The sequence below is a fragment of the Salvelinus namaycush genome, chromosome 12 (genome assembly GCF_016432855.1).
Source record: "Salvelinus namaycush isolate Seneca chromosome 12, SaNama_1.0, whole genome shotgun sequence".
Classification (NCBI taxonomy): Eukaryota; Metazoa; Chordata; class Actinopteri; order Salmoniformes; family Salmonidae; genus Salvelinus; species Salvelinus namaycush.
The window spans coordinates 22,673,300-22,689,674 of NC_052318.1; the positions used below are offsets into that span (position 1 = coordinate 22,673,300).

The 16,375-nt window shown below is 45.4% G+C and overlaps 1 protein-coding gene and 1 pseudogene across 1 annotated transcript; one reads left to right on the forward strand and one right to left on the reverse strand.

Annotated features, from left to right (window-relative positions):
* pom121 (POM121 transmembrane nucleoporin) lies at nucleotides 1-8,509 on the forward strand. The gene is made up of 13 exons (XM_039005329.1): nucleotides 1-573; nucleotides 1,348-1,563; nucleotides 1,754-1,921; nucleotides 2,053-2,133; nucleotides 2,279-2,450; nucleotides 2,849-2,940; nucleotides 3,046-3,125; nucleotides 3,272-3,384; nucleotides 3,479-3,578; nucleotides 3,664-3,939; nucleotides 4,054-5,499; nucleotides 5,728-5,835; nucleotides 5,995-8,509. The coding sequence occupies exons 1-13, from the start codon at nucleotides 23-25 to the stop codon at nucleotides 6,093-6,095; spliced, it is 3,504 nt and encodes a 1,167-aa protein (XP_038861257.1). The 5' UTR covers nucleotides 1-22; the 3' UTR covers nucleotides 6,096-8,509.
* A 3,156-nt stretch (nucleotides 8,510-11,665) lies between these two features.
* Nucleotides 11,666-15,030, reverse strand: LOC120057438 (annotated as a pseudogene).
* Between the last annotated feature and the right edge of the window lie 1,345 nt (nucleotides 15,031-16,375).

The following is a 16,375-nucleotide window of genomic DNA, read 5'->3' on the forward strand; positions in this document are numbered from 1 at the left end:
CCTCCGGCGGCGCGGTGCCGCCATGTCTCCAAGAGAGAAGCGGTTCATAGCGTTTAGCTCTATCGTGATATTCTGTCTACTTGTGTATTATATTCCAACCTTTTTTTATATAGCTTTCATTCTTGGAGTTTGTTGCGTTGCCTGTATTTATCACAGCGGAGAATCACTCAACGCTAGGTTAGGCCCTCATCCACGCCATGGTCTGACTATTCCACCCGTGCTGCGACGCTGGTTGCCAGAGATTGCGAACGGATTACCCACAGCGGGGAGAGTCAGAAGTCGCACCGTCAAGGGTGATGTTAGGGAACCGCTAGTATTAACCGACAAAAGACGTTCCGAGAGCGCTATTTATCGCAAAGTCGCGGGACACAGCGACTCATTTCTGTTCAGTCCTCGGGATATACTAATGGGAAGTTACATTGGGAAGGCAGAAAGTCCTCCCTCAGTTGTTGGGAGGCCGCGAGCCGGTGCGAATTCGCGTGTTAACCCAAACGCACGAGAACAACTGCGCGAAATATTGGCGCGACCCAACCACGCTGTTTATACTCCGAACAAAAGACTGTCATTCGGGAGGTGAGTACTGAAATAATGTTTAACTAGCTAAATTTAGCATTAAAGTTCTTAGGTAAGCTAACAATGACTAGGTAGTTAGCCTAGCATTGTCAGCTAACGTAGCTAGCTGGTTTGCAACTGTCAGTAGCCAATGTGCTAACCGTAGTTAAATACAATTCCGAAACAAAATTGCGCCTACGGATCATGTTGCACACATGGATGGTGCAGTTGTCAAACACGATTTTAAACGATTCCACTGTTGCTACAGTTCGTGTCGTAGTTAGTCATCATTAAATAGGAAAACAGTTGCTTGTTTTTAAATGTATTAAGACGTGCTGCTTCGCCGCAACACATACTACCATTCCCTCCAATATTTGAAAATGTGGGAGTTGCTATCGGCTCCATTCTCTACAAGGAAATGTTCCTTCCCCCCCAGTTCTTGCTCGATATACTGTATATATATATATATTTCGTTCGTTCTTTGGATGACAGTATGGCACGAGACAAGCGATAACAATGTTTTGAACATGCATTATAGGAAGTTTTACAGTAAGAATCTTTCCACTGTAATGATCACTGCAGTTACAATGGCTTTTACTATCATTTTCAAAACATTGATAGTTATTAAAGTAGCGTTGTAAACAAATGGTTGGTCAGCTCAGGCTCTTGACAGATAAAATGTCCCCTATTTTGTTTAAATTCCTGTTTTGTGGAATATAAAATCAGTTTATAAATGATCTACGTCAGACAGTTTCTTGCAATGACCTAATCCTGTGGTCACATTATTGTGTACAGGGAGCCCCTTGGCATGATGGGCAGGTTCACCATAACTCCCCAGCGCCACTACCCCCTCCAGCAGACCGGCACATCCTCTGTGGGCATCCTGCCCCCTGCCCAGTGGGACGGCTTCAGAAAGAAGAACATTCTCACCCCTCGCAACTCCCCGGCAGTCCACAGTCCAGTCACAGTGAAGATTGCTAGGCCAGATCGCAACACCACTCAATCCCCTTTGTAAGTCATATTGGCCCTGTCTTGCCGCATCTTAATTTTTCTATCAACCGTTTTGTAGATCTGTTGGTAATGATGCAAGCAACTTGTACTTCTGTGGCACATTATTTGAGTGTCCATATGCAGTTTGAAAACATCCTTAGTTGTTGGGTGGCCCTTCTGACATTTGTTCTGCAATTGATGTTGTCTGCAGCTTTGATCATTTGAACTCCCCGGGAATCCTTGGTTCTCCAGGCCTGGGGGCCCCTGCAGACCCCTGCTCCAGGGAGACTGTTCTGAGCGTGCTCAAAGAGAGCCGCAAGAGAGAGGTGGACAATGAAGATGACAGGAGCTTCACTGCAGGGCAAAAGAGCAAAAGGAGGTATGTGACTACCACAGGATGCAATCCCTTTGTATACAACATACTGTTCTTCTCACACTTCAGTGTCTCTCTTGGTATTGTGTGGCTCTTGAAGACTTTTTACAACGTACACCTGCTCTTTGTTCACTTAGGCGCCATGACAGTAGTGGGAGTGCTCACTCGGCATTTGAGCCACTAGTGCCCAATGGAGCTCCTACACAGCTGGTGCCCAAGTGAGTGTGAGCAATGCCAGTACAAAAAGTCTTTCTCTGTAATTCAAGTCCTGATATTACATTTGAATGCGACTTTGCTTTCAAAGTACTGTATCCCCTCTTCCAATCTCTCCTGAAATCCTGTTTCCACTCCCAACTCCTATAGGCCTGGTACGCTGAAGCGAGGACTGAACGCTATGATGGAGGAGTCAACAATGAAGAAGTCGCGCACCTCCTCCATCAGTTCTGTGAGCTGTGGCCTAACCCCCAGCGGCACCCTGGGCTCGGTCCGCAACTCCATCCGCAGCTCCCTCAGCTCCTCACAAGGCTTTGCTCAGGTACTTTTTATAATTTGGATGGAATGTACTCCTCTGGATGGGATCGACAGCCAGGAGTTCAGTTGACAGAGCTGACCTACACAGAGCAGTATTGTCAGAAAACCGGGGGGTGGCAGGTAACCTAGTGTTTAAGAGTGTTGTTCCAGTAACCTAAAGGTTGCTGGGTCGAATCCCAGAGCCAGCAAGGTGGAAAAATATGCTTTCTGCCCTTGAGCAGGGCAGTTAACCACCAACAACTTCTCCCCGGGTGCCGATGACATGGACGTTAGTTAAGGCAGCTCTCTGATTCAGAGAGGTTGGGTTAAATGTGGAAGACACATCTCAGTTCAATGCATTCAGTTGAGCAACTGACTAGGTATCCCTTTAACCTAACCCCCACTTTCACATTTGTTTTCAAGCGGAAAAAGGCCTCCACTCGCAGCCTCTCCCCTCTCTCCAGCCCTGAGTCATCCCGCTCCCAGACCCCAGAGAGAGCCTCTAAAAAGCCCAGGTATTCACCCTTCTAGACATTTCTAGGTTCACACCATGTCCTGTGATGAAATGAGAACTGCCATTGTTGTGTGCATTTTATGACCTTGTTTTTTCTGTCTGCCAGGGAAGAGGATGCTCGCTCACCCAGCTCTGCGTCCTCGGCGAGGTCTGACAAAGCGTTGATGGACCCAGCACCCACCACTGGTTAGAGCATGTTTGTGATGTGTATTTCAGATCAGGCTCAGGTCTTTTGGTCTTGTCCCAAAAGAGACTTACGTTTTGATTTTAAATAATTGAAAATAACTGGAGCCACCACATTAACGGTCAATGCACTATATTTCCTGTTACAGAAAAACTGACTCCAGCCCCCGAGGTCCATGTGGCGTCAGACTCTGCCGGTAGTGGGAAACGGAAACGCAAGATTCCGCTGGTGTCCAGTCGTAGAGGAGACCAAATCTCTCTGGTGAGAAATTCTGCGTAATAGAACATGTACTCAAATGGGACACGTAGCTAATCATCTGACAGATGGAGTCTTAACATTGATGTTGTCTTTGCAGCCTCCACCTCCTGAGCTGGGCTACATCATCACTGTGAAAGACCTGGATCAGGAGAAGAAAGCCGCTCTCAGCCAGATCAACACAGTCCTTGAAGAGTGTGGTGCGTATTCCCAAATCACAACTTTTATAAACCAGTTTGTCAACAACAAAAAGTATGTTGATATTGATTTATGGTCATTTTTTAGTTCCAGAGAAATCTGTGTCAGCTCCAGTAGTGACTACATCTTCTCAACCTCCTGTGTCAAGCGACCCCACACCCACCCTGGCCACCCTGCTGGCCAGCCCTCTTTGCATATCGACATCTGCCAGTGTGGTGGCTCCTATCCCTGTGATCAACCTGGATCCTGTCCCCTCAAGCACAGCTGCACCCGTCACCACCCCCCCCTCAGCCAACCCCCTCCTGGAGTCTCTTAAAATGATGAGGAACAACGCCCTCGCCAGTGTTGCTGCCACCACTGCAGGTCTGTTAATCACATATCAATCATTTAAAATTGGAAGACACTACTTTTTGGTGGTTGTCTTTGAGTGAAGATGTTACTCTAAAGCCTGTTTTTCTCTTTTTTTCCCCCCTCCAGCTCCGGCTGTCTCCTTGGTGAAAGTATTGATGACTTCTGCACCACTGGTGACTTCTGCTCTGCAGGCAGAGACCAGCTTGACTGCTCCTCAGCCCACACCAGCCTCCTCCTTCCAGCCTGCCCCAATCTCCCTCTCCCAGCCTGCCAGCACCATGCCCTCTGCTTTCATCCAGGTGCTGAGCCAAGTGACCAAGGCCCCCAGCTGTGTCCCCACCCTGGGTGGAGCTAGCTTGTTTGGCCTGGCCAACACACTGACAGCCCCTTCCTCCTCACTGGCCCCCACTGCCACCACAGAAACAACCAGCAGTAATAATCCCCTCCTGGCCTCTGTTTTCAAGCCCATCTTCGGGCCTGCGACCCCAGCCTCCTCAGCCCCAGAGAGCACACCTGCTGTCCCAACGTTTAAGCCCATATTTGGAAGTGCCACAGCCACCAGTGCTTTTGGACAGCCAGCCGCTACCTCAGCCACCTCCACAGCTAGTGCATCTGCTTCATTGCTCAGCGGGCTCACCAACAGCAGTACAGTGGCCCCTGCTGCCTCCCTGTTCACTGGGGTGTCCAGCAGCACCGCTCCTGCCCCAGTGCCCTCCGCAGTCCCAGCCGCCCCGCCATCTGTCAAGTCTCTGTTTGGAAACTGGAGTGCGCCGCCTGCAATGACCTCTGCCACGACCATTGCCCCTTCCACAGGAAGTACTTTTCAGTTCGGCGCCACCTCCACCACAGCTCCTGCACCCACCCTCAGCTCCACTGCAGCCGCCACCACTTGCAACAACGGCTTTTCGTTTGGTGCCATGACCACCGCCTCTGCTGTCACTCAACTCGCCCTCCCAGCCACCGTCCAGGGGGGATTTACCTTTGGTCAGGCTGCAGCCACCCAAAACTCTACCACCGCATCCTTCAGTGGCTTTGGCATGGCCACTGCAGCCACTACTACTGCTGCAGCACCTGCAATCCAGTCCACGTTCACGTTTGGGAAGTCGTCGTTCGACGCCTCAGCAGCATCAGCGTTCCCTAGCGCGACTCAGGCCCCGGCTGCTGCTATTGCAGCAGCTAATCCTTTCACATTTGGGTCAGCTGGGGCCACCCCTGCCCCCTTCGCTTTTGGTGCAGCTGCCACTACGGCAGCTTCTACATTTGGGACCCCCACTAAGCTGGCATTTGGAGCCAGCTCTACAGGTTTTGCATTTGGCAACACCGCGGCTGCCCCAGCAGCCCCTGCCTTTGGCTCTGCCACTCAGACTGCCGGCACACTCCCAGCCTCCGCCCCAACCTTCTCGTTTGGTGGTGTGTCTGCACAGCAAGCCCCCGCTACCCCTGTCCAGCCAACCACCGGAGGATTCAACTTCGGCGCAGCAATTTCAGGCACTCGGTTTGGAACACCCAATCTCACAACACAGACACCAGGATTCAACTTCGGGGCTGCTGCTAGTGACAAGCCAGCCTTCGGTCAGTAGATCTAGTATAATATAACACACACTCTTTTACTGATTTTGTTTTCATCCACAACAGATTTTTACGATTTAAAATAAATCAGTTGTTGGTCAATGTTGCATTTTGGTGGCAGTGAGATTTTACAGTATTGGCCAATTTTTTTTAAAGGCCAGTTCAATCCAAAACCAACATTTTTAATAGATGTCTTTTATTCTAGTCTTTAATTGTTAATTTATTTTACAGGGACATCTACCCCTACTTTTGGCCAGAGCACTGCTGCGGGTCCTATTGCCTTTGGAAGCCCAGGAACTCCAGTCCAAGGATTCAGTGCTTTGGCACCCTCAGCATTCGGTAAGAAAATAACTAAAGCTTGATTCTGATTCTCCAGCGTTCTGCCTGAAGTGTGCAGCAAAAAGCATAGTCTGTGTTTCTTCCTAAATCTGAGAAGCTGTAATGGTTATAGTCAACAGCCAGGTGCATCTTTATATTGACATGTTTTTTGTTGACCAGGCTCTCCATCAACTCCCTCGTTCTCCATTGGCGCTGGCTCCAAAACGTCAGGGGCACGCCAGAGGCTACAGGCCCGAAGGCAGCACCCCAGGAAGAAATAGCTTTGCCAAGGCAGGTAGCGCATGGCTTGGAAGCCCTTACCCATTCAGCACTGCTATCGACGACACCCATTACACCCTCCAGAGGAGCTGAACTGCTGCTATTGCTAACACAGCTTTCCATTGTAACCCCAGTCAGACCAACAGGCCTCCCCCACCCTGCTGTTCCCCTGGCCGGCCTGGGCTGGCCTGCTTTGTGGTACAAGGCTAGCAGAGGCGCACACGGCCCTCCTAGGATGCCTATTGCTCTGACAGTGTAGCCACTCTCCCAGGAAGGATCAGAAAGGGGGATAGGAGGCAGAACGAAACAATGTATTATACTTGAAAGACAAAAGACTTTTGAAATCCATTTGACTTTAAGTGTAGCATATCCAATTCAAACAACTTTTTCCCCCGCTTTTTGGATTTCCCCTACTAGACCTGTTTATGACCCGTTTTTGATTTGCTAACAGAGCAGGATTTGTTCAGATCCGACACGCTTCTCACTCACTTTGTTTTTGTATACAATTCTAAGCAGGACTGTGTGTTAACGGCTATACAAGGGCTGAACTGTTTTTTTGGACGTATGATCAGTATGATCTGCATGGACGTATCCAGCTGTACATGGCAACCATAATGTATAGGAGATGTTGACAGTTTTTAGATAGTGAATTGTGTTTATTTTACATGTAAAGAGTTTCAATTTGGATTCCTAAAGGCTGTTTCACTCAGTTAATGAAGACTGGTATTTTGAATGAGTGCTTAGTGTAGTGGTCTCAGATATGCCCTTGTATTATTGTACAGTGTCACAGGCACTGGGAAGCATTCCTACAATGGAATTTGTTCTACTCGTTTGATCCTTAATGACAGAATAAGGTGAACAATAAAATCCTTTGATAAACATAATTTATGTTTAACCGATCTGGGGATGGCATTATGATCATGTGGAGTCCCAGGGTAGTAGTCATTCGTGGGTCGATATTGTGTTGGTGTAAATGGGCTACCCTGGACATGCGCTAAAAACCAAAGGTCTGACCTACAAAATATTCTCTCTTCTACCACCGCTTAAGTCCTTTTCTCTACTCCTGCTATCGCCATAGTGAAGATGGGAGGTGGGGACATTCAAGACTGATCAGGGAGCTGTTTGAGAACGTTAACAAATCCTTCCTCCTTCCCTTGAAGTAACTTCTGTGGATTGTATTCCGTTGGATGGAAAAAAGCAAGTTACTGCAGCTTCCACTTATCCTAACCTAGTGAATTACTTCAAGGGAGAGGACGTAAGGATGCGTTTTGAATGTGGTCAGAGCAGTTGTGTGCTATGGGAGGGATGGGTATGGTGATCCTGGCGAGCCATAGATGCAGGGTTTTTCCCCAGCCCAACACTGAAACACCAGATTCAACTAGTCACAGTCTTGATTAAAGACCCTGTTTGATCGGTTAAATACAGCGTTGTGTTCCCCACCAACATGGCACAGAACAATGTATGTCTTGAAAGCCAGCCCCCACCTTCACACACAGCCCCCATAAGATCTATCATAGAGTTCTGACTGGCCATGGTAGAAACTAGAAACATCTGGGGGACTGTACCACAATACCCCTGCATTTGTATACTACCAAGACAAAGCTGAGTGCATTTATAAAACGAACTGAGCTTGGTGCTCACATGCATTGAAGATGGACATACTTGCGCCTTCAGCAGTCAAACCGCTTTCCCCTCCCTTGTATGATTCCCTTCAAGTCTTTTCTGGTGTTTTTTTTGCTTATTACTGTTTTTGCCTCGGTGAGTCTGGCTTGGAGGAAATAATGTGGTGAATGGCGGCATATTGGTAGTGCCGGACATGGGTTTTACCTGCACGTTCAATGGGTGAGGTTAAGTTTTGTTGACTTTTTAACAATTTAATGATGAATGTGTTTGGGTGTGACTATAACTAGATTCACAAATGTGCACAGCAGGAGAGGTGTTCTTGTCATTAATGCTGGATTGAAACTCAGGACTAAAGGAACTGGAGGGGAATTATCTTCTTTCAAGTCAAACTTAACCTCTTTGTGCGCTAAACATTTTACTAACGATGTAGGTTACAAAAATTACCTCGGGTGTTGAATCGGTTATTAATTGGTCCACCCCTCTTGAGACAGAACTAGGATTTTGAATACTAATTTTTAATCAGAACTTCTCCTGTTCGAGCCAGTTAGTGTTTGGAAGAGGTGTGTGTGTGTGTGTGCGTGGGGCATGATTTGACTAAATAGTGGCAATGAATGCTAAACATAAAAATAAAAAAACCGCACAAACTTTATTTTTGTATTAAAGAAGGTTGCCTTTTAGAATTCCTTCAAGCTTGGCTCACTGGCGCAATTGGTCTATAGTTATTGAATTACTTTTAATTTGTTAATCTTTACTCAACCGTATTGCAATGGTGGAATAAAAGCGTCTAAAGGTTTCCATTTGGAAGAGCTCCACTTTTTATATACAAGAGCGTACTGGGTCTGCTAGTGTATGTGAATGCTGTTTGTCTGATCATTGTGTACAGTACAAGCCTGACACGTGAATTGTCACTTTAGAGCGCGAGACTGGCTTCGCGTGTGGTTGAGTGTATAGAAAAATACTGACGTTAATGTTTTTTGTGCTGGGACACACAAGTACCCTGTTCATTTAAAAGAATAATCTATTTCAATATGCAGCATTATTCCAGTATGCCATTTATGTATGATACCCATGTTTTGTGTTATACCTAATCCCTTTAACAATTGATAACACCCCACCTCAGTTATTTGGATGTGAAGTGAGAAATTAAGTATGCCCAGTGGTCATTTTGACTGACAGCTTTTGAAAGAAGACTGATGCATGCTTTGCTCATTTACCAGGCTTGTTTTTATATCTTGTGAGAAAATGTTATTGTATCGTGAAATATGCTTATGACATGGTTGGGAAATGTGGTGATGGCGTTAACTCAAACCACCTCAAATGGCCTGGCCACCTTTTTGTTCAAGTGTTTGTTCCCATAGATGGGGCTTAATTATTATGTTATTGTTGAGATTTCCGGTATGCACAATTGAAAAGCACAAACATTGAATGTAGTATAATATTTAGTACTCCGATTTGTAATTTTTTCTGTTCATAATTTGACTTTTTGTGCTTTACCCATTTAGTACAACATTGATGTCCTTCAGTAGTTCAGCAAATCCGCATACACTTAAGTCATTTGTAAATTGAACATCGTCATTCAGCCTTATGCAGAGCTGTGTAAATAAGTATAGGTGTTTTAATTTGACTTATTGTGGCCATACTTAACCTAATGGATTTAACCAAGGGCTCAGGCTATTCCATGTGTTTATTTTTTTGTTGTCGAAGAGGCACCAAATGACTTATCTGAAATGTAGACTTTTGATAATATGACAGTGTTTTTGAGAGCTGGATGTCTTAACGGCTGCATTGGACCTTTTATCTCAATATCAAATAATTTCAGGGCAGGCCAAAATTCCATCCCACCCACAGACTGAAATTCCAGGTGGTCCTTTTGAAGATTCAGTGTTTAGCCCATAAGTCTAAGCCCTGTAAATAAAATTATTTGAGCAATTATTTTTGGCCTTACTGCTATAAGCCCATACAAATGCATTGAATAAGATTCACTACATGGAACAACATAGACCCCCTCCCCCCAAAAAAGTTTTGTTCTGAAGTCCTTTATCTGAGCGATCTAAGATCAGGATGTTAGAAAGTCACATGTATTAAGGCCCTAATTTTTGGTACTACATGGTCCATTTATACTTTAATTCATTTTCCCAACTAGTGTAGAGGGGACCTACAGGTGAGGCCTGTGGGAGTCCTAAAGAAAAACATGTTCATGCGTCTCACCTTTCCATAGAAGGGTCATAGTAGTTTGTAGGCCAAACCATTCCAACGCTACAGACAGTTTTGTGAGAACTGTTTTTCGGGATGTCTTGTGGTCTGAAACACGGCTCTGGCTCTTTCACCGCAGATGCGGAAGTGCGACATAGGCAGATGCAGTGGATTGAGATGCATCCAATGCAAAAAAAATAAAAACTAGCTTAAATTTAAGGGATTTTTATAACGCTAATTAGATTGATGTGGGGGTGTGGACATCAACCTTTGTGGGTTTAATAGTCACATGTACAGGGTTGCAGGTGTGAATGTAGGGTATAGTCAATCTTTTCACTGTACATATTTATTTATTTAACCTTTAACTAGGCAAGTCCAACATGCAGGACTAAGTGAAATAAAATTATGAAAATGGTAATAAAAAAATGATAAAAATAGCACTATATACATAACTGCCAGTGATGAATCAATAATGTATTTTAGGGTGGAGGCATAGTAAAGACTGAAGGGGTGGGGTGGAATGTCAACTGGGAGAGCAGCAGGTAAGGTAAATGGTGGTGGGAGGGGTCCATAGGGGGATTTGCGGGGGAAGCAGGTAGCTGGTGGCTATTCAGCTGCCTACTCCCCCCTATGGACATTCCCCCCTCTTACAGCTCTTGCACTAAATAGGCATTTTCAGTACAATTACATAAATACCTTATACTTAAGGCTATAATTTAACCTACAGTATATCTTAAGTTATTTTGCACATTTTGATATTGCCTATAATGCGCAACATTTCTGGTATTCATATTATACATTTTGCAAATTTAACATATTGTATATTTTGCTAATTCGGAACAAATAATACAACTTGTAATTTTGTAAAATATCATAAATGGATGATGGACACCCACAAATTAATACATACCATATGAAATGTAACATACTGAATGTACAGAATGCTCTGAGACCACGTTAGAACATGGCACAGCCAAGCTTCGATGTTGACTTGCGATAGGGCGAAATATGGCTTGTCCAAATAACAGCCACAGTTGACTACCAAGGCACCCAAAACCAGTGTCCCTTTAAAGGGTCATTCTCATTCCACTTTAGCAACATTGTTTTTCTTACTCCTCTTTCCTCCTGTTATCTGTCTGTTCCTTAATGGTGTTGGGCTCCTTAGCCATATCCTTAGTCCCATCTTTTTCTTCCTCCTCTTCGCTCCTCCTGATGTTTGTCTTTTCCTCAGTAGGGTTGGCTTCCTCAGCCACATCCTGAACCTCCTCATCCTTATCTTCTGTGATCTCAGCCTCCTCAGCCTCATACTTGTCCTCACTGGCAAAAGGACTACTTGGACTCATCTCAGCGGCAACTGGATTGCTACACTCGTTAAGACGAGCATTAACAATGTTGCATTTTTGTTGGTGATTAAAACTTCATGCAGCAAACAGTATAATCTAGATGTTATCTCTATAAATATCCTCTTTCAATTAATGAGTTTCATTGAATGTGATGTAATTCAAATGGGCTCCCGAGTGGCGCAGCGGTCTAAGGCACTGCATCTTAGTGCAAGAGGCGTCACTACAGTCCCTGTTTAGAATCCAGGCTGTATCACATCCGGCTGTGATTGGGAGTACCATAGGGCGGTGCACAATTGGTCCTGCGTCGCCAGGGTAGGCCGTCATTGTAAATAAGAATTTGTTCTTATCTGACTTGCCTAGTTCAATTAAAAAAAATATGACTGCTACTCAAAGTGTTTGAGAGGCCGGCTGTTCTAGACTCTGTGCTGTTTGTCGCTCCAGCAGGGCCACGAAGCCGTGGGTGAGGGCTTTGGTGGTGCTGGCTTGGAGACACTGTGTGAGGGTAGCAGGACCACGCTCTGGCCACTGTTGGAGCAGAGGAACCAGCGTGCATAAACAAAGGGTGGAAACAGAGCTGGTGTCTCAGATCAAAGGTTTACACAAGACAATGCTTTACTGATCTTACAATCACAGAAACACAGATAGGTAAAATACTTATTCAGTTCTATGATAATCTCTATATTCAATGTGGTAATTGATCATTAGATTGATATTTGTTTCCTACCTGAAGCCTGGGTTCTGCTGCAGGCAAGCGGCAACCAGTTGCTCATTCCTCTGTGTGGATGGAGCTGGTGGAGTCGCTGCAGACGAAGGAAGCGCCTGGCGTGGTTGAGACAGTGCAGCTGGAACGCTGCCAGGGCCTTCAGACGAGGACTGTCGTGCTCCTTTTGGGATGCCGGCGTCTCATCCTGCAGGCACACCATCCCAGAGAGAGAAACACACAAAGATACCCATTTGGCTCAACAATGACATTGAGAGTACAAAGAAGTTACATGTTTTAGAGGTCATACAGGTACTTTGACTTGTGAGTCCTTCTGGGTCATTGAGGTGCATCTTTCTGGAGACATAAACAAGCCCTAAACATCTGTATTTTGTTTTGAGGACATCAGAGAGGTACTACAAAGCAGGGTCAATGAGTTAGCCATCTAACTTGCCTTAATATTCTGAAATAACATTTTTTTTAAGGATACGCTTGAAATGGGCATGGTCTAATTGATACAACAACTAAAAACATGTAAAAGTTTTGCTTTTAATAAACTCAGAAGAAAAAAAACTTCCCCCCCCCCCCCTTTTTCAGGACCTTGTCTTTCAAAGATAATTTGTAAAAATCCAAATAACTTCACAGATCTTCATTGTAAAGGGTTTAAACACTGTTTCCCATGCTTGTTCAATGACCCATAAACAATTAATGAACATGCACCTGTGGAACGGTCGTTAAGACACTAACAGCTTACAGACGGTAGGCAATTAAGGTCAGTTATTAAAACTTAGGACACTAAAGAGGCCTTTCTACTGACTGAAAAACACCAAAAGAAAGATGCCCAGGGTCCCTGCTCATCTGCGTGAACGTGCCTTAGGCATGCTGCAAGGAGGCATGAGAACTGCAGATGTGGCCAGGGCAATAAATTGCAATGTCCGTACTGTGAGACGCCAAAGACAGCGCTACAGGAAGACAGGACGGACAGCTGATCGTCCTCGCAGTGGCAGACCACGTTTAACAACACCTGCACAGAATCGGTACATCCGAACATCACACTTGCGGGACAGGTACAGGACGGCAACAACAACTGCCCGAGTTACACCAGGAACGCACAATCCCTCCATCAGTGCTCAGACTGTCTGCAATAGGCTGAGAGAGGCTGGACTGAGGGCTTGTAGGCCTGTTGTAAGGCAGGTCCTCACCAGTTTTGTCTCACCAGGGGTGATGGTCGGATTTGCATTTATCGTTGAAGGAATGAGCGTTATACTGAGGCCTGTACTCTGTACCGGGATCGATTTGGAGGTGGAGGGTCCGTCATGGTCTGGGGCGGAGTGTCACAGCATCATCTGACTGAGCTTGTTGTCACTGCAGGCAATCTCAATGCTATGCATTACAGGGAAGACATCCTCCTCCCTCATGTGATTTCCTGCAAGACAGCAATGTCATTGTTCTGCCATGGCCAGCGAAGAGCCCGGATCTCAATCCCATTGAGCACTCCTGGGACCTGTTGGATCGGAGGGTGAGGGCTAGGGCCATTCCCCCCAGAAATGTCTGGGAACTTGCAGGTGCCTTGGTGGAAGAATGGGGTAACATCTCACAGCAAGAACTGGCAAATCTGTTGCAGTCCATGAGGAGATGCACTTCTGTACTTAATGCAGCTGGTGGCCACACCAGATACTGACTGTTACTTTTGACCCCCCTTTTGTTCAGGGACACATTATTCCATTTCTGTTAGTCACATGTCTGTGGAACGTGTTCAGTTTATGTCTCAGTTGTTGAATCTTGTTATGTTCATACAAATATTTACACATGTTAAGTTTGCTGAAAATAAATGCAGTTGACAGTGAGAGGACGTTTCTTTTTTTGCTGAGTTTACATCAGAAAATGTTATTTTATTTCTGGTTGTTTATCAAAGTTAGCTGGCTAACTCATTGAACCTGCTTTGTAGTATACCCCTCAGACAGACAGGTCATGTTGTTACCTGATCCGCTGAACGATGGGTCAAGTAGAATGTACTCCACATCTATACTGCGGCCCATCCGGGTCCACCTTTAGGATGTCCTGATTGGCCAGCTGCTGACATGTGACTCCGGTACAGAGCAGGCGAGTGGACATTGTGGAGAGATGCTTGGCGTCCAGGTCGAAGGCAAACCGTTTCCTTCAACACAGGCCAGAAAGGAGGTTTTGGTCAAAGGTGTGAGGTGAGACAAGTAACCCTTACAATGTGCTTTGGAATCTGATCAAAAGAGCTATCATTTTGTAACCTTAACTTTTTTCATGATTAACATCACAGGACATAAGTTTCTCTGACCCAGAATAAGTATATTGCTGGACTATTGAACATGGTATTTAGTCCAGGAGTATGCTTAGTCTGGGTCTGGGAAATTGACCCTCCATATTTCAATCAAGCTTTACCCTTTGGACTATTGAACATGGTATTTAGTCCAGGTTTATGCTTAGTCTGGGTCTCGGAAATTGACCCTCCATATTTCAATCAAGCTTTACCCTTTGTTATTCATGATGGCGGCGAGGTGGCTGGTTTTGTTCCCCGGCGCTGTACAGGAGCCAGGACATGGCTGCCTGTAAGTGGGTTCACGAAGTATGCAGGGAGACAGCTGGCCTGTTGGGATATAAGGGAGACAGTAGTAGACATGCAAGTCCATGGGCCCTGTTTGAAATGCATCTTAGCTTCTTTCTTTTATCAGAATAGATCTTACAAGGTAACCTCATCCAATCATGTACAGATCAGTGATGACCTCAAGGAAGAAAGGATGGAAGGATGCATTTAGAATCCTCACCTTGTCTTGTAGAATGATGTGGCCAGCCTTGTAGAGACTGTGGTCATGGAAGTCTGTCTTCGCAGAGACAACCAGCAGGTCTGAAAGTTGCAGGTCACCCACAAAGGATTTCCCCTTCAGATTCAGGTCATTGGGCCTGGACATCAGAAACACACATTTTGTTTTTAATTTGCCTAATGTCAACCTCAATCACTAGAATGAATCCATGCTGTCAATATAATTAACAGGGAATGAAGAAACATCCAAGGCTTGTCACTGACTGACGTTCTAGGCCTGTCCCAGGTAGGCGAAAGCCCTCTCTCTTTAGGTAATCGATGGCGTCCTCCACCATGGTCTTTAATATGTTCACACGCACATACCTTGGGAGCTGATAGCCTGAGGAAGTAATATTTAACATATTTCCAGTGAAGTATCCCAGACAGTGTGAATAATGCAAAAAAGTTGGCCAGCGGTACAGACTTCAGAAGCATGTTACTAAGCCAGTAATATTAGTGTACATACATTTCGTATCTAAGACTACTATGCCACTCCATCTCTTTGCAGCTCAAATGTCTTATTTTCAAAAATTTCTAACAGGAGTAATAAGGATCAATCAATCCAACCTTCAGGCTGCTGGAGACTGGAGGAGAGTAGGTCCTGGTTGCAGCTGACCTTCTGCTTGATCTTCATGCCGGCCAGGGCAGCCTGCAGTCTGGAGCAGTGCTTCATCATCAGAGGCTTCCAGGCCCTGCCACACTTCAGCCCATTACCAACAACCAGGTCATACACCAGAACCTGTGTAATGGACAGGACCAAACAAGAGGTAAGTGACCAGCCATGGTGTTGGGGCAGTGTTCTTCAAACTTGGTCCATGGGGATCTGATCCACAGGGTGTGCAGCTTTTGTTCTATCCATGTTCTAGCACACCTGAATCAATTACAGTACATAATCAGGTGTGTTCGTCTGGGTCGAAACAAATTCCTGCATATTAAATATCAGGCTCGAAGAACTATATGTTGGAGGGGCTGAATGAGGCTCCCGAGTGGCGCAGTGGTCTAAGGCACTGCATCTCTGTGATAGAGGCATCACTACAGACACCCTGGTTCAAATCCAGGCTGTATCACAACCAGCTGTGATTGGTAGTCCCATAGGGCAGCTCTCAATTGGTCACTGTAAATAAGAATTTGTTCTTAACTGACTTGCCTAGTTAAAAAAAAGAAGCTTTTTGTTCAAAAAGGCACGATGGGGGAGAGAATTGTCCAATGTGTTTCACATTACCTGGTCCTTGGCAAGATTCGTTTTTATCTTAGTTTGTTTGAGGAGCTTTGTGGACTCAATGATCTCTTGGAGGATAGATGAAAACTTCTGTCTCACACCAGGGCAAAAAGATGCTTGATATTCTGGTGAGGTGAGAGCATTATTGTTAACAATACCCACAGTACTGCTGTAAAGTTAATCTCTGCTGAAAATATATTTAGCATCTAGGCATGAACAGCAAGGTGTTGCTTGTGTTATTTGATGTTTACTGGTTAGCTACGTGGTAAATGTTGACAGAGCAAGGCGTTAGCTAGCTAGCTACTGTACTCAGTACACTGTAGCAAATTACCTGAAATGTACTGTCGTAAACCAGTCTATACAGCAGCCTG